The following is a 24,430-nucleotide window of genomic DNA, read 5'->3' as shown; positions in this document are numbered from 1 at the left end:
TGGCGTGGTGGGCCCCCTCTCTTGGGAATGTAACAAACTGTCTCTTCTCCTTTTTTTTTTGAGACAAAGTCTTGCTTTGTCACCCAGGCTAGAGGTGCAAAATGGCTCACTGCAGCCTTGACTCAAACAATGCTGGGCTCATACAATGCTCCCATCTCAGCCTACCAAGTAGCTGGGACTACAGACAGGTGCCACCATGCCCGATTAATTTATTTTTTTAGAGATGTGGTCTTGCTATGTTACCCAGGCTGGTCTCGAACTCCTGGCATGAGCCACCATACCCAGCCAATAAACTGTCCTTTCAAGAGCAAGTGTCTCCTGAGCTGTTGGTCTCACCATAGCTGAATAAAAACAAAGCCTACATTTTTTTTTTTTTTTGAGATGGAGTCTTGCTCTGTCACCCAGGCTGGAGTGCAGTGGCACGATCTCAGCTCACTGCAACCTCCACCCTCCTGGGTTCAAGCGATTCTTTTGCCTCAGCCTCCCGAGTAGCTGGGATTACAGGCGTGCACCACCACACCTGGTTAATTTTTGTATTTTTAGCAGAGATGGGGTTTCACCATATTGGTCAGGCTGGTCTCGAACTCCTGACCTCATGATCCGCCCACCTTGGCTCCCAAAGTGCTCTGAAAGTGGCATGAGCCACTGCGCCTGGCCTACATTTTTTAAAAGCCCGTATTAGTCTGTTCTTGCATTGCTATAAAGGAATACCTGAGGCTGGATAATTTATAAAGAAAAGTGGTTTATTTTGGTTCATGGTTCTGCAGACCATACAGCAAGCATGCTGCTGGCCTCTGCTTCTGGTGAGGCCTACCCATGGTGGAAGGCAAAAGGGGAGCCAGTGCATTATGTGGTGAGGGAGAAAGCGAGACAGAGAAGGAGCCAGGCTCCTTTAAACAGCCAGCTCTCACGTGAACTCATTACCACAGGGAGGGCACCAAGACATTCATGAGGGATCTTCTCCCATGACCCAAACACCTCCCTCCAGGTCCCACCTCCAACTCTGAGGTCACATTTCAATGTCTTCTTTGAGGCACGTTATAGTTAAACTGTCAAAAGTCAAAGACAAAGATAATTCTAAAAAGAGCAAGAGAAAAGCATAAAGTGACATCAAAGCTGACTAGCAGCACATTTCTCCACAGAAACCTCACAGGCCAGGAGAGAATGGGATGATATCTTCAAAGTGCTGAAAGACAAAGTTAGGTGAGAATACTATACCCAGCAAAGCTATCTTTAAGAAATGTAAGGGAAGTAAAGTCATTCCAAGGCAAGCAAAAACTGAGGAAATTTATCACCATTAGACTGATCCTACAAGAAATATCTAATAGAGTTGTACATCTGGAAGTGAAATAATGATATCTATCATCAGGAAAACACACAAAAGTATACAATCTCACTGTCTCATCTAGAGTAGATGACAAAGATAAATGATACATGCAAATGAGAAACAGAAAAGAATCAAACATTATTACTGCAGAAAACCACCAAACCATAAAAATACGTAAGAGAGAAAGAAACAAAGGTTAACAAAACAATCAGAAAATAGTTAACAAAATGATAGGAGTAAGTCCTGATATACAAATAACAATCTTGAATGTAAATGGTTTAAATGCCCCCAATTAAAGGATATAGAATGACTGAATTGATTAAAACAACAACAACAACAAAAAACAAGGTCCAACTATATGCTTCCTATACAAAACTCTTCACCTGTAAAGGTCCATATAGTTTGAAAGTAAAAGGAAGGAAAATGGTATTCCATGCAAATGAAAGCCAAAAGCACATAGGAGTGGCTATGCTTCTATGGCTTCTATCAGACAAAATAGCTTTTAAGTCAAAAAACATAAAAAGAGACAAAGATGGTAAGTATATAATGATAAAAGGGTCAATTCAGCAAGAGGATATGACAATTTTAAATACATATGCACCCAACACCAGTGTACCCAGATATATAAAGCAAATATTATTAGAGCTAAAGAGAGAGACTACAATATTTTGGAACTTCAACACCCCACTTCCAGTATTAAACAAATTATCTAGACAGAAACTCAAAAAAGAAACATCACACTTAAACTGCACTAAAGACCAAATGGACCTAACAGACACTTTTACAGAAGATTTCATTTAACAGCTGCAGAATACACATTCTTCTCAATAGCACATGGAACATTCTCCAGAATGGACTGTATGTTAGGTCACAAAATAAAATCTCAACAAAATTTTTAAAATGAAATCATATCAAGCTTCTTCTTAGACCACAATAGAATAAAACTAGAAATCAATAACAAGAGGAACTTTGGAAACTGTAGAAATACATAAAAATTAAACATATTCCTGGGCCAGGCATGGTGGCTCATGCCTGTAATCCCAACACTTTGGGAGGCCGAGGCTGGCAGATCACGAGGTCAGGAGATCGAGACCATCCTGGCTAACATGGTGAAACCCTGTCTCTACTAAAAATACAAAAAAATTAGCCAGGCATGGTGGTAGGCACCTGTAGTCCCAGCTACTCGGAAGGCTGAGGCAGGAGAATGGTGTGAATCCGGGAGGCGGAGCTTGCAGTGAGCCGAGATTGTACCACTGCACTCCAGCCGGGGTGACAGAGCAAGACTCCGTCTCTTAAAAAAAAAAAAAAAAAGATGTTCCTGAATAACCAATGAATAAATTAAGAAGGAAACTTCACATTTTCTTGAAACTAATGAAAATTAAAATACAACATACCAAAACCTATGGGATGCAGCAAAAACACTACTAAGATGGAAGAGTATAGCAATAAATTCCAATATCAAAAAAGTAGAAAGATTTCAATTAAACAACCTAACAATACACAGCAAGGAACTAGAAAAATAAGAACAAATCAAGTCCAAAACTAGCAGAAGTAAAGAAATAAAATCAGGGACTTCCAGTTCCAAAATGGTGGCATAGAAACAAGCTGGCTTCACTCCCCAGTCTCCACTCCAATGCCCCACCACCTACACACACACACACAGTAAACCAAAAACAAATGTACAGCAACAAGATTATCATCAGCAATTTCTAAAACTCAAAATGGAGAATGAGGCAGTTCCTGGGGCCACAGAGAAGGGAAAAAACTCTGAGCAAACTGTAAGAGAATGAGACTTCTATATCCATGATGCTCCTCCTCCCAATTTGCCCAGCATGAAGCCCATGAAAAATTTCCCTGACTTATAGTTTCTATACTGGAAAAAGTTAGATAAAGATCAAAGTGGACAACCAGTTTCCTGAAAATCTTGGCTTTCCTAGCAGGAGACCTGTCCCTGTCTCAACCTATGAGAAGCATCAGGAATGCCTGAGAGGAGAAATACCCCTGAGGACAGTCAAAGACAAAGAGAGGAGGTGGGACTATCATCAGCATCCCTTGAAACTCTGCTCTGTAACTCAGCCAAAGGAGATATCAAGTAAGACTGGCTGTTCAGCAGCACCATGCTGTATGAGGTTCATTCCACAGGTTCCCTTGGCATGAACCCCTAGCCAGCCTTCCAACACTACTGAGATAACCTCCTTAGGACCTGCCTCATTTTGGGACAGGTGGCATTCTGATTGTTTATGGGAACCAAAGGAAGCCTGGGCTTATGAAGCCATCTGGTGCCATAATGGAGGCAATGACCCGGCAGGGAAAGAAAAAAAAGTCAACAGGTAAATTACAGAGAATCTCTAAACAAACATATCCAATTAAAATCAGAACAAGCCAGATAGAGAAGACAAATAAATAAATAATCCTTCAATTCAAAGACACAGACATACATCCACAAGAAATAATAGCAAACAGGGAATCATAATCTTCCAAAATGGACAAAGCAAAAAACCATGACTGACCCTAATGAGATGGTCATATGTGAACTCTCTGACCAAGAATTCAAAATAGCAGTTTTAAAAAAATTCAGTGATCTCCCATGTCATACCAAAAAAAAATCAGTTCAGAAATTTATCAGGGAAATGTTAACAAGGAGATTGAAATAATTTAAAAAACTCAAACAAAAGTCTGAAAACTGAGAAATAAATGTGCTAAATTGAAAACATCATTAAAGACTGTCAATAGTAGAATGAATCAAGCAGCAGTAAGAATCAGTGAGCTCAAAGACAGGCTATTTGAAAATATACAGTCAGAGGAGAAACAATTTAAAAAATATAAAAGAATGAAGATTACTTACAAGATATAGAAAAGTACCTCAAATGATCAAATTCAAGAATGATTGGTGTTCCAGAGGGAGTTGAACAAGAGGTAGAAAGTTTATTCAAAGCAATAATAATGAAAAACTGCCCAAAACCTGAGAAAGAGGTTAATATTCAGGTATAGGAACCTCAGAGAACAACAAAAAGATTCAGCCCAAATAAGATTACTCCAAGGCGTATTATAATCAAACTCTCAAAGAGTTTGACAGGACAAAAAGAGGATTCTAAAAGCAGCAAGAGAAAAGAAGCAGATAACATATAAAGGAGTTCCAATTCATCTACAACAGACTTCCCAATGGAAACCATACAGGCCAAGAGGGAGTAAGATGACGTTTTCAAAGTATTAAAGTAAAAAACTCTGCCATCCAAAAATCTGCATCCAGCAAAGCTATCCTTAAAATATAAGGGAGAAATACAGTATTTCTAAGAGGAACAAAATCTGAGAGAATTTACCACCACCAGAAATGCCAGGAGTTTTTCATTCTGAAAGAAGAAAACACTAAAAAAAGAAAACACTAAAAAAAAAAGATAATGTTTGAAGGCACAAAACTCACTGGGAAAATTAAGTACATGGACAAACTCAGAATACTCTAATACCATAATCATAGGTAATCCACTCATAACTCTAGAAATGTATTGAAAGCTATTGAAAACAATATAATTGTTTCAACAGAAACAATAATTGAAAATAATAATGGCAGTAGTAAGTCCTTACTTATCAATAATAACACTGAATGTAAATGAACCTGTAGCAACTTGCGAAGAGATAAAGAGAGGCAATATAAAAGATGTAAATTGAGTTGATATAAAGCCAAATGTGGAGGGGATGGAGTTATTAAATGCAGGCTTTTAAATTTTTTCTTTGTTCTTATTTTTGCTTTGCGATCTAAGATAAATTGCCATCTCTTTAAAATAACTTGTTATATGTATAAGATATTTTTAGTAATCCTTGTGATAACCATAATGCAAAATCCTATAATATATTCACTAAAAATAAAAATCAACTATTTAAAACATACTACCAGAAAAACAATCCCTGAACCACAAAGAAAAACAGTATGAAAGAAACTAAAAAAAGCAAGAATATACCCAACCCAAAATTTGAAGAAGGACAAGAGATCAGTGCAGAAATAAACAAAATCAAGAGTAATAAAACAATACAGAGGAACAAAAGAAAAGTTGGGTTTTCGAAAAAATAAACAAAATTGATAAACATTTAGCTAGAGTAAAAAAAAAAAAAAGAGTGAACACCCAAATAAATAAAATCAGAAATGAAAGGAGACATAACTGAGACTGGCAGAAATACAAATAACTGGCTGGCCACATTGGCTCATATCTGTAATCCCGGCACTTTGGGAGGCCGAAGTGGGCAGATCACTTGAGGTCAGGAGTTTGAGACCAGCCTGGCCAACATGGCAAAATCCCGTCTCTACCAAAAATACAAAAATTAGCCGGGCATGGTAGTGCGTGCCTGTAATCCCAGCTACTTGGGAGGCTGAGGCAGGAGAATTGCTTGAACCCGGGAGGCAGAGGTTGCAGTGAGCCAAGATTGTGCCACTTCACTTCAGCCTGGGCAACAACTTGAGACTCTGTCACCAAAATAAATAAATAAATAAATAAATACAAAGAATTATTAGAGTTATTAGAGTTATGAACAACTACATGCCAACAAATTTGAAAACCTATAGGAAACAGATAAATTCCTGGACACATACAGCCTACCAAGATTGAAAAATGAAGAAATAGAAAACTCTGATGAACCAATATTGAATAATGAGATTGACAGTAATAAAAAGTTTCTCATCAAAGAAAAGCCCAGGACTGGATGGATTCGCTTCTGAATTCTACCAAACATTAAATAAAAGCAAATACCAATTCTACTCAAACTATTCAAAAAAATATTGATAAGGAAGGAATACTTCCAAACTCATACTACAAGGCCAGCGTTACCCTGATACAAAAACCAGACAAGAACACAACAAAAAAAGAAAACTACAGGCCAATATCTGTGATGAACATAGATGCAGAAATCCTCAACAAAATATTAGCAAACTGAATTCAACAACACAATAAAAAGATCATTCACCATGATCAAGTGGGATTCATCCCAAGGATGTAAGGATAGTCCAATACATGCAAATCAATAAATGTCATACATCACATTAACAGAACCAAGAAAAATAATCATATGATCATTTCAATATATGCTAAAAAAGTATTTGATAAATTCAACAGCCCTTTATGATTTTTTAAAAAACTCAATAAGCTGGGTATAGAAAGAGCATACCTCATGATAATAAAAGCCATATACGACAAACCCACAGCTAACATTGTACCAGATGGAAGAAATCGAAAGCCTTTCTTCTAAAATCTGGAACAAGACAAGAATGCCCACTTTTACCACTGCTCTTCAACATAATACTGGAAGTCCTGGCCAGAGCAATTAGGCAAGAGAAAGAAACAAAGGGCATACAAAATAGAAAGGAAGAAGTCAAATTATCCTTGTTCACAGACGACACAATCTCATACTAGAAAAATACAAAGACTCCATCCAAAAACTTTTAGAACTGATAAATAAATTTAGTTAAGTTGCAGATTACAAAATTGACATACAAAAATCAGTAACATTAGTATATGCCAAATGGCAAACAACAGAACACTTCACCCAATTGAAAAAGAAATCAAGAAATCCATTTCATTTACAATAGCTACAAAAATATAAAATACCTAGGAATGAATTTAACCAAAGAAGTGAAAGATTTATGCAAGGGAAACTATAAAACACTGATGAAAAAAATTGAAGAAGACACCAAAAAATGGAAAGCTATTTCATGCCCACTGATAGAAAAATTAATATTATCAAAATGACAATACTACCAGAAGCAATTTAGAGATTCATTGAAATCTCTATCAAAATACCAATTACATTCTTTACAGAGAATTTTTACATGGAACCATAAAAGACTCCAAACAGACAAACCAATCCTGAGCAAAAAGAGTAAAGCTGGAGGCATCATACTACCTGACTTCAAAATATACTTTAAAGCCATAGTAACCAAAATAGCATGGTACTGGCATAAAAACATGCACATAGACCAATGGAACAGAATAGAGAGCCCAGATGTCAATCCATGCATTTACAGTCAACTCATTTTTGACAAAGGTGCTAAGCACATATAATGGTGAAAGGACAGTCTCTTAAATAAATGGTGCTGGGAAAACTGGATAACCATATGCAGAAGAATGAAACTAAACCCCTATCTCTCACCATATGCAAAAATCAAATCAAAATGGATTAAAGCCTTAAATCCAAGACCTGAAACTATGAAACTACTAGAAAATAATCATTGGGGAAATGCTCCAGGAAACTGGTTTGCGCAAAGATTTTTTGTGTAAGACCCCAAAAGCACAGGCAACAAAAGCAAAAATAGACAAATGGGATTATGTCAAGCAAAAAACTTCTGCACAGCAAAGGAAACAATGAACAAAGTGAAGAGACAACCCACAGAATAGGAGAATATCTCTCCATCCTACAAGGGATTAATAACCAGAATATACAAGGAGCTCAAACAACTCAATAGCAAACAAAAAACAAAAAACAAAACAAAAAAAATCCAATTTAAAAATGGGCAAAAGATCTGAACAGACATTTCTCAAAAGAAGGCATACAAGTGGCCAACAGGGATATAAAAAATGCTCAACCTCACTAATCATCAGAGAAATGCAAATCAAATCACAATGAGATATTATCTCACTCCAGTTAAAAAGGCTTTTATCCAAAATATAAAAAATAACAGATGCTAGCAAGGATGTGGAGAAAGGGGAAACCTCACACATTGTTGGTAAGACTATAAATTAGTACAGCCATTATGGAAAATTGCATGGAGGTTTCTCAAAAAAGTAAAACTAGAATTACCATATGATCCAGCAATTCTACTACTGGGTGTGTATCCAAAAGAAAGGAAGTCAATATATCGAAGAGATATCTGTGTTTTCATGTTTATTGCAATACTATTCACAATAGCCAAGATATGGAATCAATCTAAGTACCCATCAGTGGATGAAGGGATAAAGAAAATGTGGTATATATAGACAGTGGAATATTATTCAACCATAAACAAGAATGAAACCCTGTCATTTACAGTAACATGAATAAAACTGGAGGACATTATGTCAAGTGAAATGAGTCAGGCACAGATAGATAAATACCACATGTTCTCACTCATATATGGGAACTATAAAAATGGTGAGCTCATAGAAGTCAAGAGTAGAGTTTTGGTATTAGGGTATGGGAAAGGTAGGGGCAGGGGAGGATAGGGAGAAGTTGATTAAAAGATACAAAATTACAGCTGCAGAGAAGGAATAAGTTCTTGTGTTCTATAGCACTGTAGGTTATGAATATAGTTAACAATGATTGATTGTATATTTTCAAAAAACTAGAAGAAACAGTTTTGAATGCTTGCAACACAAAGAAATCATAAATATTTGCAGTGATGGATATACTAATTCCCCTGATTTGGTCATTACACATTGCGTACATGTTTTGAAATATCACTTTGTATTCTATAAATATGTACAATTGTTATGTGTCAACTAAAAATAAAAGGGAGAAAATGCAAATGCAAATCGAAATCCAACAAAAATAATAAAGCTTTTTATAAATAAGCTCCTCTGCTCATAGCACCCCTTTGCTACCTACTCCAAGACAAAAGGGTAGTCTAAAATCCAACAGTTCTCAAAGTATGCTCTCCAGATCAGCCTTGGCATCATCTGGGAACTTGTTAGAAATGCTGATTCTCAGGCTCCACCCCAGACTTACTGAATCAGAAACTCTGGGGGTGGTGCCCAGCAAGGTTTGGATCAGCTGTGGTCCAAACCCTTGTCTAGTCCAAAACCTTGTGTGGTACCAGGTGATGCAAACCTTGTCTGTACAAGCCCACCAGGTCCCCTGGTTGCACTTTGTATCACTCCCTCCAACATCCTCTACCCTAGCCCCTTAACCCAGCTAAGCACCTCCCCACTAGCCAGACATCCCTGCACACTGTGTCTGGTGTATCTTTACTCTCCCATGCCCACCGGCTCAACATCTTTGCAACTCAGCTCATGTGCTCTAGGACAATGGCTCCCAAACCCACTGTGTCAGAATACAAAGGAACTTTTAAAAATTATGACCATCCCAGGTCCCAATTGGTCCTCAGGGAGTAAGCACCTCACAGTCTTGCCCATCTCTGTATCCCAGTACCACACATCACATCTCTGATAGTCAGTAACTATGTGCTGGGTGGTGGATGGATGCACACACAGCTAAAGGTGGCTGAGCCCAGTGGGTAAGGTGGCCTTACCTCTGGCACCTGCAGGCAGCGGATGAGAGTGTTTATCACCACAGAAGGCTCAGTGGTGGCCTTCTCTGTGATTATCACCGAGGCCAGGGTCTTCCGCATGTCAAGGCCTGCCCCTGTCATGTCCGTATTTGCTGACTTGTTGTCAATGATGTCCAGGAGGTTCACAACTTGTTGAAAGGTACCTATGAAAACAAAGGCCACCCAGGTGCAGTGTGGAAATGACCATAACAGGAGGTGCCCTTGTGTCCCTGGCCTTGCCTCCACCTACGCAGCTCCAGCTTCACTTGTGGTATGATGTCCACTGTGCAGATGGAGAAAGGGAGATCTAGGCTGGGGCTGCAGTCAAAGAATTAGTGTCTGAGATGGGGCAGGAAAGCAGAAACGTGAATGACATTCTTACCACTGTCATGTAATTCAAGAGGCCCCAGGTCGTCTCTTTCCTCTGACACCTCCTCACTTGAGTCTACTGCTGCTTCTGTAATGGCTTCCGTCATCTCTTCCTCAAGCTCTTTTGAGATCAACAGAATTTGTAAAATACGGGGTGTGACACACACCTTATGATGACCCCAACGACCCACACCCTTCAATAAAGCCATCCCCTTGAGGGTGTGTGGGTGGAACCTGTGACTTCCTTCTAACCAACAGAATATGGCAAAGGTGATGGGTGACCCTCTCTCGAGCAGATTATATCACATGGCAAAGATAGTGGGATGTCATTCCCATGATCACACTATGCTGCATGAGATTCCCTCTTATAAGACTGAAAAGAAACATTCTACTGGCCTTGAAAAGTAAACAGCCATGATGCAAACTGCCTGTGGTGAGGGCCACATAGCAAGGAACTGAGGGCCTCAGTCCTACAACCATAAGAAACTGAATTCTCCAATAAGCACATGAGCTTGGAAGAGGAAGCTGAACTCCAGAAAAGACTGCAGCCTCTGAGACCCCGAACAAAGGACCAAGGAAAGCCATGCCCAGACTCCCGGCCCATGGAACCGTGAGATAATCAATGGATGTTCTTTTAAGCCACTGAGTTTATGATAATTTGTTACACAGCAATAGATAATATCCTTAGTTTAATAGAGCCTTCTCTCCCTCTCTTCTAGACACTGATAATTAATGGCTAATGAGAAATCCATATCAGCATCTCTCATAACTCCTTTAAGGGGTTCTCTCATATCCACAGCTTCTTAAAAACTGAGAAACACCAACACAGATGTCAAGATGGTGGAATAAAGGCTCTCAGATCCTTTCTCCTCCTGTCCCAAGTTCCTTGATCCTCAAAGATCCATCCCATGGCCCTTTACTATCCCATACTCTCTTTTCCTTTAAAGGATTTTAAAGAGCTACTCTGGGACCTAAATACTGACCTTTCCTTAGGGTCTTCTTCTGGATTAAACAGCTATTAACCACAAGAAAAGGCTCTGCTCTTTGCCCAATACACATCAATGGAAATGCAAATGGCAGAATTGGTTATCAAAGTGAGACAGTTGGGCTCTTCAGTCATATTTCTTACAAGAATGGGTCTCCTGGCAGGGTGGGAGGGTTTCACTAGAACTATCACCGTTAGATCCCAGACCCTTGGAACTTTGAGATCCAACTGCCTCCCTGAGTCTCATCAACCCAGGTCTTTGAAGAGTGCACAGGGCTCTGGGGTGAAAACTCCACATCATGTTGTCATTCAACATTTCTGTTATTCACATGTGTGTGCTGAAGTACAGGGGCCTGTTTGGGAAAGGGAGATGGTAGAAGTGGGGATAGCTTACAACCAAGTCCCAGGGGAACACAGTCATGTGACCCTGGGTGGGGAGGTGTGGTCAGGACAGTTGGAGAGGAGAGGAGGGGCAGACTAAGAAAGAGGTCCTGGGGAGAGCACTCCTCCTTCCCAGGGACTGGATGACTTGCAGGATAAGAAAGTGGATTTCCACTAGCACAATACTTACAAGATAAAGAACATCAAAGACAGGAAGGATAGGAGGCACCCTGATTTCCTAAACCAAAAGTGGAGCCCAAAGGATTTCCCTGTCATTTGTAGCTAGGAGAGATGATCCAGATCATAGGTAGAACAATGAAATATTGGCCTTTGGGAAACCTTTCTATGCACTGCAAGACAACAGGAACAAAACTCAGAGACATCTAGGGCCAAGGTTGCTTATGTGGAATTTCCACTCCAAGTTTGCCCATCCAGCCAAATGGGAGTTCCTCAGCCTGCGCGTGGACACCTCTAATACAAGGGAGCTCATTACTCTGAGGACCAGCTTCTTTCTACTTCATGGAATTCAGATGGTTAGAAAATGAGCTTTCTTATCACGCCCAATATTTCTTCCCCATAAAATTCCTGCATTGTTCCTAGTTCTGCACTTGGAGATACATTGATCAACATGAAATAGACACAAGCAGCTATCCCATGCCCCTTCTTTCACAGGAGTGCCCCTCTGCACTACCTCCTCCCACTCCCCACTGAGCCTTCTTTTCCGTTTGAAAGATCACTGAGGTGATGTTGTTGCCAAGTCCATTCCACAGGCCCAGACAGCATGCCTACTACTCTGTGCAGCTAAGCATGGCTTTCCGTGCTGCAGTGGATATAGGGTAGGTGGAACACATCTCTGTCCTCTGAAGGTCTTTGGACTCAACACATGAAAAGTGATACATTTACAGCCAGAAGTGAATGCATCAGCAATTGCTGTGTAACAAACCACCTCAAAACTTAATGACTGAAAACAACCGATTATTAAAGTTCACAAGTGTATGAGTCACCTGCGTGGGTCTGTGGATCTATGTTTTGTCCAGCCAAGCACAACTAGAGTCTCACTCATGCATCTCAGATAGCTAGAGGGCTGGCCATTGGCTCGCTATTGGCTGAAGTGACTAGGGTGATGGGGACATCGTGCAGCAGGGGTCACCCAGGCTGTTCTCATAGCAGCTGGGCAGGGTTCTGAGACAGTCAGCAGGAATATGAAGGCTTCTTGAGGCCTAGACTTGAAACCAGTGCTCGTCACCTGCCACATTCTGTCAGCCAGGGCAGGTCACAGGCCAGCCAGGACCCACAGGCTGGAGAAATAGATTCCTCCTTTTCATGAGAAGAGTTGCAAAGTCACATTGTGAAGGATATGGCAATCAGGAGGAGTGGAGAAAGGGGTCATTTTTAAATTACACACAGGTCAAGTGTGTAAGCCATGGCCAAAAGTAAGAGGCCCCTGAGCATATTATCTACAGAGGACATGCAGACAGTGTGACCAGGGAGGAAGAAGTGGGCTCTGCTTGGTTTTCCAAATTGAAAATACTTTTTTTCATGGGGAAACCCTGTCTCTACTAAAAAATACAAAAATTAGCTGGGCACGGTGGGGTGGCATGTGCCTGTAATCCCAGCTACTCAGGAGGGTGAGGCAGGAAGAATCACTTGAACCCAGGAGGCAGAGGTTGCAGTGAGCCAAGATCACACCACTGCACTCCCGCCTGGGCAACAGAGTGAGACTCCATCTCAAAAAAAAAAAAAAAAGTAAATACATTTTTTTCTGATCATGACAACAATATTGAACTCACAATCCACTCACAAAATCAGCTTCTCTTAGGTGCTGTCACTCTATGGCACTTTGCACCACTACTTCTATGGGAACTACCCAGGAAATAAGAAAACACTTTATTCGTAGCATCCTGTGAGCTTAAATACACAAAAGGGCCAAGACATAATGTGGGAAAATGGAAATATTGTGCAGAAGCTGACTGTATTAGTCCATTTTCATACTGCTATGAAGAAATACCCAAGACTGGGTAATTTATAAAGAAAAAGAGGTGTCATGGACTCACAGTTCCACATGGGCTGGGGAGGCCTCACAATCATGGCAGAAGGTGAAGGAGGAGCAAGGGCACATCTTACATGGTGGCAGGCAAGGGGAAGTATGAGTAAGAGGGGGAAAAGCCCCCTATAAAACCATCAGATCTTGTGAGAACTCACTATCACACAAACAGCATGGAGATAACTGCCCCCATAATTCAAATTACTTCCCACCAGGTCCCTCTAATGACACATGGGGGTAATGGGAATTACAATTCAAGATGAGATTTGGGTGGGGACACAGCCAAACCGTGTGACTGACCTAGAGGCAGCCTCTACAGGGTGGATTCTGCCCAGCTCACAAGGTTCCCTCTCCCCTGGCCCAAGCAGCCACAGTAATGGGATGGTGGGAGCCATGTTTTTCTCTATGTAATCCCTCTCGGCATTGATGGTTGGACAGTGAGTGGACACCTGATCCAGCTGGACCAATCAGATTCTGACTTTCAGGAAGGTGGCACTCTAGGCCAGAGAGAATCCCGTCTGTCTCTTGTGGGATCTTGGGAGCTAGGGCAGAGGGATATGGGGACTGAGGGGCCGAAAAGACCCCGAGGAGAGGGAAGAGGAAAGCTGCTGGCGCTCTGACCCAACAGGGACAGGAGCAAGAAGGGGAGGCTCCACCCAGTGCAGGCCTGGCTGAGCCGCGAGTCGTCAGAAGCCTGTCTCCTTACAAAAATACTCTTTATGCTTAAGGTATCCCGAGTTGGGTTCTGTCACTTGTAAACAAGAATGCCTCAGTGCTGCAGACACGAAGGTGCAAATGAACGTGAGCTGGCTAGAGGTCATGGCAGTTTGGGGTCCCTGAGAGAGGTTGGGGCGTCAAGGAGCCAGGGGCAGTGAGGCCGGGAGATGGTCCCCGGGTGGACCAGGAAGGGCTTTGAAGGAGGGTGAACGTAGTTGAGGGGTGACTGCACAGCCTGAAGGAGGTAGAGAGGGAAATAGTGGACAGAATGTGTTCCAGCCACTGCCTAGGGAAGGAGATGGAGCTGGGGTCAGGGAACCAGCTGAAATCTTCACTCTCTGCACCACCCCAGCTCCAATTTGAAGCTTACAAATTTAAAACTTCTGCTTGTAATACGAAACAAAAAAAGTAAAACAAGGCAAAAAAAAAAAAAAAAAAGTAGAGAAAATACAGTGCATGACAAAAACGACATTCTGGTGAATGCAATAAGCACTCTTACCAAATCCTGAGGATAATACACTCCAATAGGAAATTGGGCAAAGGGTATCCTCCAAAAAATAAACACAGACGGCTCATCAGCTTGAAAAGAAACACAACCTCTAATAATAACAATAATAAAAGCACATTGTAAACAAGATCCTGCTTTTCTCCTATCAAACTGACAGGCTTTCTTTTTCAAGATAGTACTTTGTGCTAATGAGGATGTGGGAACCTGTCTCCCTCACACGCTGATAGTAAGTTTGGGGATGCAGTGTGGGGATTTCTCAAGCTATTTGCCCAGGGTAGCAGTGCAGGTGGTGCCCCACACAGATCCCATGTGTACCTCTTCAGTGACAAGGGCGTATGTTTTTCTCGTCAGCTATCTCTGACTGTCAGAGCCCCCTTTGTGGCCTAATGGAAGGGCAGAGAAATTACTACTATGTGGGAGTACGTCTCGATCACTGACGAGGCAAGTACTCAAGCACCCAACAGCCGTGCTCCTAGTAGGGTAAGTCTGGGGTGTCTTTTCTCCATTGGCTCCCAGAGTCACCCAGCAGGATTAAGCTCCGATTGACCACAAGAGAGCCAGCTGTGGATGGCCATCACCCCTTCTCACTCTGCCACTCCTCTATCAGTGTTTCCTTTACTTCCTAAATGAAATCCTGACCCTTGAATCCTCATCTCAGGGGAACCCAGACTGAGACAACTAGCAATTTGTTGTAAAGCACTTTCCGACAGAAGTAATCATGAATATGTGGAAAGCCTTAGCTACTAGGATGTCCAGTGAGATTTTTGTTGTTGTTGTTGTTGTTGTTTTTGAGACAGAGTCTGGCTGTGTCACCCAGGCTGGAATGCAGTGGCATGATCCGGACTCACTGCAACCTCCGACCCCCGAACCCCCCAACCCTGGTTCAAGCAATTCTCCTGCCTCAGCCTCCCAAGTAGCTAGGATTACAGGTGCTGGCAACCACACCTGGCTAATTTTTTGTATTTTTAGTAGAGACGGGGTTTTGCCATGTTGGCCAGGCTGGTCTCAAACTCCCGATCTTAGGTGATCCACCCACCTCAGCCTCCCAAAGTGCTGGGATTACAGGCATGAGCCACTGTGCCCAGCCGAGGTCTTTTTTTTTAATTAAAAATAATAATAAGAGTGAATCCAACCAGAAGTCATGGTTAAATAAATCCTGGTATATCCATGAAAGAGAATACTGCTTGGCCACTGAAAATAAATTAAATATTATACAAAAACACCTTGGGAGAATCTTCATGACAGAGTAGAAGAAAGAGTGTTAGCAAATACTAGGTATACTTAATATATCTGCAATATTTATAAGTATGTGTATTTGCCACAATTGTAACTGGGGTTATTTCTGGGCGATGTGATTACTGGTTATTTTTCTTTTCTCCTGCATTTATGTGTGCGCACGCAATGAAGGCGTGTGTGTGTGAACCTCTATATTTTCCAAACTTTCTGTCATAATCAGGCATTACTTTTGTAATTAGAAAATGCAACTTAACAATAAATAAATGCAACACCAGTGAAGAGAAAACACTTAAATAGAATTTATATAAATTTATTGATTTATTTTTAGTTGTAGGGAACATCAGAAAAAAAGTAAACTTGCCCAGCACTTCATCGCTGTATTTTGGGTTTTTATCAAATTCAGCTCCATTTGACTTAAGCAATGATTATCTTCTCAAATACACCACCCACCAATTTTATAGCATCATTCTTTTTCCCCAAAGCAAGAAATCATATGCTGTTCTCAGTGCACTCCAAGTCATTCATTCATTTCACCTACACTCTAAAGGTACAAAGTTTCCCTTCTTTAAACACACAAGGTGGCACCTATGAAGCATGGACAGAGATGAGGACTGACCATTATTGGTTAAGGATCAATTGCAACCATCTACAGAAGCCAAAAGATAAGATTAAAACTGCCATTTGCAGTAGGGGCAGCGGTGGGACCACCTTTGAATCCCGCACTCCCAAACAGGCCATGTTTCGGAGTAAGAAAAGTAATCTAGAATGTCAGCCTGTCTGCACGTCCTCTGAAAAATGGCACATGTCATCCTGATCAAAGACACCGGAGGGGGCACGATACATATTCAAATATCTTTACTGACTAGCGAGTCTATTATTTTTATTTAAGAGAACTTTTTAAAGCACTCTGGGGCTGATTAATTTATGCAAAGTATTTCCTTAATAAGAATAAATGAATTTAACACTGATTCTGTTTTCACGTTTGGAAATGACTAGGGAATGGTTCAAAATTTTACCTTATTTCCCACCCACTTCTCAATGGGTCTTGGATTTGTGGGCTTTCTTAACTCGCCCTTTTTTCCCGAAGCATTTCCGGTAGCCATAAGCACAACATTTAAAGGTGATGAAGGCCACTGTCAGCACAACGGCCAGGAGGAAACCGATCACGTCCAAGGAATGGTACTGGTACCAGGTGAGGTCGTGGGCTGCAGGGCGCAGGTGTGGCGCGCCCTTGTGCCTCATCACAAACTCCACCCAGAACACAGCCAGGTCCAGCGGCTCCACCGGGCGGTCCTTGTGAAGGCTGGAGAGGCGTATGATGTTTTCCTTGTAGCTAAACACAAAGACAGGTTCGTTATGCCTGGAACACCTGTGGTATGAACAATCCTCTCTTTATGCTCGTTGCTGCCTAGGAAGACTACCAGATTTTCCAAACTTGGGAAAGGAAACCTGTTTCTATTGTTGTTGTTGTTGTTGTTGTTGTTTTTAGATACAGAGTCTTGCCCTGTTGCCCAAGCTGGAGTGCAGTGGCACAATCATGGCTCACTGCAGCCTCCAACTCCTGGGCTCAAGCCATCCTCCTGCCTCAGCCTCCAGCGTAGCTGGAATTACAGTCATGCACCACTATGTCTGGCCAATTTTTAAATTTTTTGTAGAAACAAGGTCTTACTGTGTTGCCCAGGCTGTGTTACTATTATAACCTGAAAGGTTATAATTAAGAACCTTATTCTTAATAAATGTTCTTGATCTCTTGAAAAAAAAGGAAGAGAAGGAGGGAAGGAAGCAAGGAAAGGAGGAAGGGAGGGAGAGAGGAAGGGAGGGAGGGAGAGAGGAAGGGAGAGAGGGACGGAGAGAGGAAGGGAGAAAAAGAAAGACCAAAATTATATTTTAGAAATATTTTAACCTTGGTTCCTACTCTTCTTCTTTTCTTTTTAGTGATATTTTTGTGAGAAATTTCATTATACTTTCATACAGTAAAATAAAGAAAGGAAAATGTCATGTCAGAAATTATGAATAGTCTCCTATTTGAAGTTGTAAACAACCACCTCTGGCCAAGGTAAAAGCCATTTGTAAGTGCCAAATCCAAGGTGATGATATACTTGTAATTCAGTCATTGAAACATTAAACTATCCAGGTGCTAGATTTAGCATGAGGCAGCGTCTATGCAGCCACTTATTGCAAAATGGATTTCTGTTTATTCTGGACAGCGTTCATTGCCCAATCAGAACATCTCAATCCAAAACGGGTTAGATGCTTCAACCCTTGGTGCTACAGGAATGAAGAGGAGGCTGAAGAGGAGAGGGAAAAGGAGGAGGAAGTAGAAAAGAAAAGGGAGAAGAAAGAAAAAAAAAAGACACTCCTATTCAGGACTAATTTTGATCGCTGTTGGCTGATACAGTTTGGATATTTGTCCACACTCAGATCTCATGTTGAATTGTAATCCCCAATGCTGGAGATGGGGTCTGGTGGGAGGTGTTTGGATCATGGGGTCGGATCTCTTGTGCCTTAGTGCTGTCTTCCTGATAGTGAGTTCTCACGAGTTATTGTGAGAGCCGGTCATTAAAAAGTGTGTGGCACCTTCCCCCCCAACTCTCTCTCGCTCCTGCTTTTGCCATGTGACATGCAAGCTCCCGCATTGCCTTCTGCCATGAGTAAAAGCTCCCTGAGGCTCCCCCAGCAGCCAAGTGATGTCAGCACTATGTTTCCTGTACAGCCTGCAGAAACACGTGCCAATGAAACCTCTTTTCTTTATAAATTACCCAGTCTTGGGTATTTCTTTACAGCAATGCAAGAATAGCCTAATACACTGTCTTTAAACATATCTATAATGTTATTTGGAAACATTATTATAATGTAATATTAGTATTTGGCCATAAATCATGTTAAATATCATCTTCCTTTTACATAAACCTTAAGATGAATTTTCTTGGAACCTTTTTTTTTTCTTTTTTTTTTTTAAGTAAGACAGAGTCTCACTCTGTCGCCCAGGCTGGAGTGGAGTGGCACAATCTCAGCTCTCTGCAACCTCCGCCTCTCAGGTTCAAGTGATTTTCCTGCCTCAGCCTCCCAAATAGCTAGGATTACAGGCACGCACCACCATGCCTGGGTAATTTTTTTATTTTTTATTTTTGTAGAGATAAGGTTTCTTCATGTTGGCCAGGCTGGTTTAGAACTCCTAACCTAAAGTGATCCGCCTGCCTCGGCCTCCCAAAGTGTTGGGACTACAGGCATGAGCCACTATGCCTGGCCAGAACTTTCATTCAATCATTCAATAGTAATTGAGCACCTATTATGGCCTGGTTGTCTGCATAAACTGGTGTTTGAAAATTTTCCACTTCTTTTTATTTTGTGTAGGCACTGTCCCCAGCTCAGAGTGTTGGAATCATGGAGATTCACAATCAGACAGGGATGGCTCAAAAATGAATAGATGAAAGTTAGTTAATAAGTTGAGCTCATTGATTTGTGTTTTTTTAAAAAATAATGTATTAGAGGACTTTCACCAAGTTGTTCTTAGGTTACAAGTAGTTATCTATACCACTGAAGAAAGAATCAAAATTATATCCATAATGTGAGCCTCAAGAAGGAGCTTCAACAGTGCAGGGAAAGAAGTCAGGTTTTAATGGTATTGATATGTGAGCAGGACATCCTGACATTGAGGTGGCCAGAAGAAGCCGCTGGAAGGAAGGAATGGAACCACACCACCCAACGCTCTGGGTACATGATGCTCAGGTTATGTGGACTTTTCATTTTTTTTTTTTTTTTGAGATAGGGCCTCACTCTGTTGCCCAGGTTGCTGGAGTGCAGTGGCATGATCATGGCTCACAGCAGCCTCCAACTTCTGAGCTCAAGCAATCCTCCCGCCTTAGCCTCCAGAGTGGCTGGGACTACAGGCGTGTGCCATGGTGCCCAGCCAACTTTTATCTTTTATCCAGTGGCACCACACACACATTAGCACCTCAAAGGTGGGAAGTCAGTCATCAGTCCTCCCCTGTTGTCCCTTGCTCAAGCTGGTGTGTCCCCCTGTGTTCTATCTCCTCTCATCTGAACATGCTCCAGTCTGTCTTCCTGACTGCTGCTTCTTTCCAAAGGAGGTAACCATGGGAGAAAGCAACGGACACGCTCATAAACACACGCAGACACACACACACACACGCATATGAATGCACACGTGTGCACCCACACATGAGCACAGCCATATGCACAAACGCACATGCACATATGCACACAGTATCTATTGTTGGATGAAATCTACCACTGGCCACCACTTCTTCCCATAAGGTTCTGATAAGCCTATTACCAGTGAGCTTGACAGTAATATACTAACTTTAATCCAGAAATCATTTGCCCTTTGAATTGTTTTCAGGGCCACATTTGAACAAATTTTCCTTTGCTTTTATTCTAAGCCGTTGTCTGTGATATCTTATAGCTCCTTCATTCATAAACTCCATGGACAAAATTTCTCACAGGTTCCAGTGCTGCAAAAAGCTGTACTTCTAAGCATTTGAGTTATTTTTCTCTTATAGATACAATGCTTCTTATAATGGAGTATTTCTTTCTGTGCAGGAAACTTATGGATCAGATGTCTATTATGGCAGCTTTTTTATATAAATTGGAGTTTTAAATCTACTGGGGGAAATAAAATTCTAAATAAATTATATAATAAATTATATAGGAATTAAAGAATTCTTTTATAAAGTGAATAATAATCTCTAAATTATCTTATTTATAAATCCAGGTCGGACGCGGTGGCTCATGCCTGTAATCTCAGCACTTTGGCAGGCCGAGGCAGGTGGATCTCCTGAAGTCAGGAGTTCAAGACCAGCCTGACAAACATGGTGAAACCCCATCTCTACTAAAAAATACAAAAATTAGCCGGGCGTGGTGGTGGACACCTGTAATCCCAGCTACACGGGAGGCTGAGGCAGAACTGCTTGAACGTGGGAGGTGGAGGTTGCAGTAAGCCAAGATTGCACCACTGCACTCCAGCCTAGGTGACAGAGCGAGACTCCATCTCAAAAAAAAAAAAAAAAAAAGAAGAAGAAAGAAAAATCCAGATTTTTATGTATTTGTTTTTATATTTGAAACAATGCTATTAAATGCTATGTAAATGTTTTCATATTTGAAACAATTTTATCATGAGTGCCATAGCCAAAGTACAGTATTCTTCTGTATCTTCTTTCTTACCTTTTGTCATTGATGACTGCTTTTAGAGCATTTTCTAAATCTTCAGAAGTCATTTCCAGAACATTCAGGGTCACTCCAGCTCCCTTAGTCTCCATGCGCTTTGCATTGTCCATCTGATCACCAAACAAGGGCATCATCACCATGGGAACGCCATTGCATATGCTTTCATAAATACCATGGGAACCAGCATGGGTGATAAAGGCACGGGTCATCGGGTGACCTGAGATGCAAAATAGGGAGGATGTCAGCAGTTATGTCTCTGAGTTTCACAGCTGCACACATCTAGGTTCTGAAAACACTCCAAAGACTCAGTGTTACTCACATGCCCTTGCAGAAATTTGCAGAAGAAAATGTGGGTTGAGATACCCCACTAGATAAAAAGCAATGTAGGATATGTTGGCCATAATATTTTCAAGCTCAACAATCCTTTAGAATAGCTGTGCTTAAGCCATTTTCTTAATTTGACCCTGGTTTGACCTATACATCCAATCCTCCCAACATACCAAGCAGATCGTTTTGGGGTAGCCACTTAACAAGTATCGTGTTGTTCGCAAGATTCGATGGTCGGGTTCCAGTGTACCGCCACAGGACCTTGGAGGGGCAAAAAGAGCAGAACGTAAAGAAAGAACATAATATGATTAGAAAACAAATCTGCTATACTAACTAGAAAAGGGGGTTCCTCTGAAGGAACACAACCTTTAACAGAGTGGGAGGCTCAGTAACTATGAAGGCTTCTGAGGACTGGCAACTTTCGGCATCTGGTTTTGGAGGTTTAGTTACAAGGGTGTATGCACTACGTGAATTTGTGATAATTTATCAAGCTGTGCACTTAGGATTTTTTCACTTTCCTGCACTTTAAGGGAAAGTTTGCTTAATGAAACAAGTGGATGCAGAACTATAAGAGCAGAAATATAAGACATAAATTCAGTGTTCTAACCAACAGCTTTTTGGAGAAATACTTCTATTTAATATGAAGAAACAATATCCCATTTATTTTATTTTTAAATAAATTCTCCCTAATACACTTTTGAGTCTCTTAGAGAAAATGAGACTTCCGAGTGTGATGGATCATAGTTTAACAGAGTATTTGAGAGTCAAATTGAAAACAATGACAACAACCACAACAAAAAAACCTTTGGATTAATAGTTGGGAAGTGGCAGGGAAAAGCCAAATCTAAAGTTCCAACTAAGAGAATTAATCTGGAAGCTGGAAGTCTGGGATTACAGCTCCTGTGAAAATAGATATGAGGCCATAGTATAGAATCTTCTTACTGTCTGAGGGATTTTGCCCAAAGCATCAGCAATTGCCATGGCTTTCTTCTCTGGAATTTCTGAGACCATTGATCCCAAAGAGAAAATCACAATTCCATGTTCTCCAGAAGCATTAATGTAGGCTTCAAATTCCTAAAGCCAGAAGAAAAACTTTCAGTTAATTTTTTCTCATATTCTTTGATGACTACATACAGTAAGTTATGAATTAGATATCTTCCTCTTAAGAATATGATTAAAGGCATGTGTGTTTGAGATAGAGTAAAAAATTATTAATATGTAAGTTTTATAGCATTTTCCTCTCCTTTACTTCCTTCTAAAGGAAGAAGGGTTCCTGCTTACAGAATTATCCTTGAGAGGCAAGATCCAGGTAATGTGCTAGTTTTCCAAAAGAAAAGCACAGGTACATGCACACACATGCACACACCTGTACATACACACAGTGATAATTCCACTTAGAGGACACAGAGCAAGGCATCAGTGATACAGCAGGGAAGAGCTGGGAAGGGCGTGGTCCCTTTAAATGATATGGAAGTAGGGAAGGGAAGTGCTGGGTAGAAGAGGGTGTGGTCCCTGGTGAGGGCTCCACCCCCAGACCTGTGCCCATGGAGCTAGGTGAGGACAGGCATTTTTGTTTTCCTGCCTAAATGTTTCATTTCCCAAAACCACCCTGGCCTGCCACGCCCCCATCATGTGCCTATAAAAACCCCAAGACCCTAGCAGGCCGACACACAAGTGGCTGGACATTGGGAGGAGCACATCAGCGGACGGACACAAGGACGGCTGGACGTTGAGAAGAACTCACCAACAGGCACTGGCAGGCCACTGACCAGCAGAACAACGCGGAGTTTGGCTGAGAGCCCAGGCCACCGAGCCCGGGCCACCAAGCGGTCTGACTCCAGGGGAAAACCTTCCTATTCCATCCCCTTCTGGCTTCCCCCATCTGCTGAGAGCTACGTCCACTCAATAAATCGTTGCACTCATTCTCCAAGCCCAGGTGTGATTCGATTCTTCTGGTACACCAAGGCAAGCCCCCAGGATACAGAAAGCCCTCTGTCCTTGCGACAAGGTAGAGGGTGTAATTGTGTAATTGAGCTGGTTAACACAAGCTGCCTATGGAGGGCAAAACTAAAAGAACACCGTAACCCACGCCCACTGGAGCTTCAGGAGCCGTAAACATCCACCTCTAGACACTGCCGGTGAGGTCAGAGCCCCACAACCTGCCCGTCTGTATGCTCCCCTAGAGGTTTGAGCAGTGGCGCACTGAGAAAGTGAGCCCCTCCCACTGTCACACGCCCTGTGAGGGGGACAAGGAAAGTTTTCCTGTTTCATCAGCATGGCAATTCTTTTCCCACTGTAGATTTTCAGTGGTCCAATGAATCCCCCAAGAATCTCTCAAATGGCTTTATGGGTTTATTTATTATTATTATTATTTACTTGAAGTTCTGGGATACATATGCCATGGTGGTTTGCTGCACCTATTGACCTATCCTCTAAGTTCCTCCCCTCACCCCTCACCCCCCAACAGGCCCTGGTGTGTGTTGTTCCCCTCCTTGCGTCTACACATTCTCATTGTTCAACTCCCACTTATGAGTGAGAACATGCGGTGTTTGATTTTCTGTTCCTGTGTTAGTTTGCGGAGGATGATGGCTTCCAGTTCATCCATGTCCTTGCAAAGAATATGATCTCATTCCTTGTTATGGCTGCATAGCATTCCATGGTGTATATGTATGACATTTTCTTTATCCAATCTATCATTGATGGGCATCTGGGTTGGTTCCATGACTTTGTTATTGTGAATAGTGCTGCGATAAACAAATATGTGCATGTGTCTTTATAGTAGAATAATTTATATTTCTTTGGATATATACCCAGTAACGGGATTGCTGAGTCTATGGTTTTATGTTCGTAAAGAATACTGAGGGCACTAATAAGATTGTGTGATGTGGCAGGGCTTGCCCAAACTGAGGGGTTCCCTGGGACATGTGACATTCAGTGCTAAAACCTGAACAGTCCTGAGGAAGCCAGGACGCTGGTCACCCTAGATGTGAGACACAGGAGACTTCTGAGAGGGCTCAGCAAATGCGATTTGCACAGCAGGACTCCTGCCAAACCTGATTTGGAACATGACCAGGAAAGCCCCAGACACTGACCATCCTTCTCCCAAGGTGAGCCCTCTCTCT

General features: G+C 41.7%; 2 protein-coding genes across 7 annotated transcripts in view; both read right to left on the bottom strand.

Annotated features, from left to right (window-relative positions):
- Positions 1–11,071, bottom strand: part of MROH2A (maestro heat like repeat family member 2A) — a 59,125-nt gene extending 48,054 nt beyond the window's left edge. The window contains exons 1-3 of the mRNA XM_054550011.1: positions 10,907–11,071; positions 9,937–10,044; positions 9,537–9,718 (exon numbers count right to left, since the gene is read on the bottom strand). Coding sequence (XP_054405986.1) covers positions 9,537–9,718; positions 9,937–10,044; positions 10,907–10,982 — 366 coding nt within the window. The 5' untranslated portion in view covers positions 10,983–11,071. The remainder of the gene's footprint in view (positions 1–9,536; positions 9,719–9,936; positions 10,045–10,906) is intronic.
- Positions 11,072–16,088: 5,017 nt separating this feature from the next.
- Positions 16,089–24,430, bottom strand: part of UGT1A3 (UDP glucuronosyltransferase 1 family, polypeptide A3) — an 89,168-nt gene continuing 80,826 nt past the window's right edge. For 5 of the 6 annotated variants that reach the window (XM_024242924.2, XM_009238251.3, XM_054548631.1 and 2 more), the window contains exons 2-5: positions 22,251–22,382; positions 21,482–21,569; positions 20,979–21,198; positions 16,089–17,127 (exon numbers count right to left, since the gene is read on the bottom strand). In XM_024242924.2, the coding sequence (XP_024098692.2) occupies positions 16,830–17,127; positions 20,979–21,198; positions 21,482–21,569; positions 22,251–22,382 (738 nt within the window). In that variant the 3' untranslated portion in view covers positions 16,089–16,829. 6 annotated transcript variants of the gene reach the window in all.

Source organism: Pongo abelii, chromosome 11 (genome assembly GCF_028885655.2).
Source record: "Pongo abelii isolate AG06213 chromosome 11, NHGRI_mPonAbe1-v2.0_pri, whole genome shotgun sequence".
NCBI classification, from domain to species: domain Eukaryota; kingdom Metazoa; phylum Chordata; class Mammalia; order Primates; family Hominidae; genus Pongo; species Pongo abelii.
Note: the sequence above shows the minus strand (reverse complement) of the source record. Positions and strands in the feature narration are given on the sequence as shown.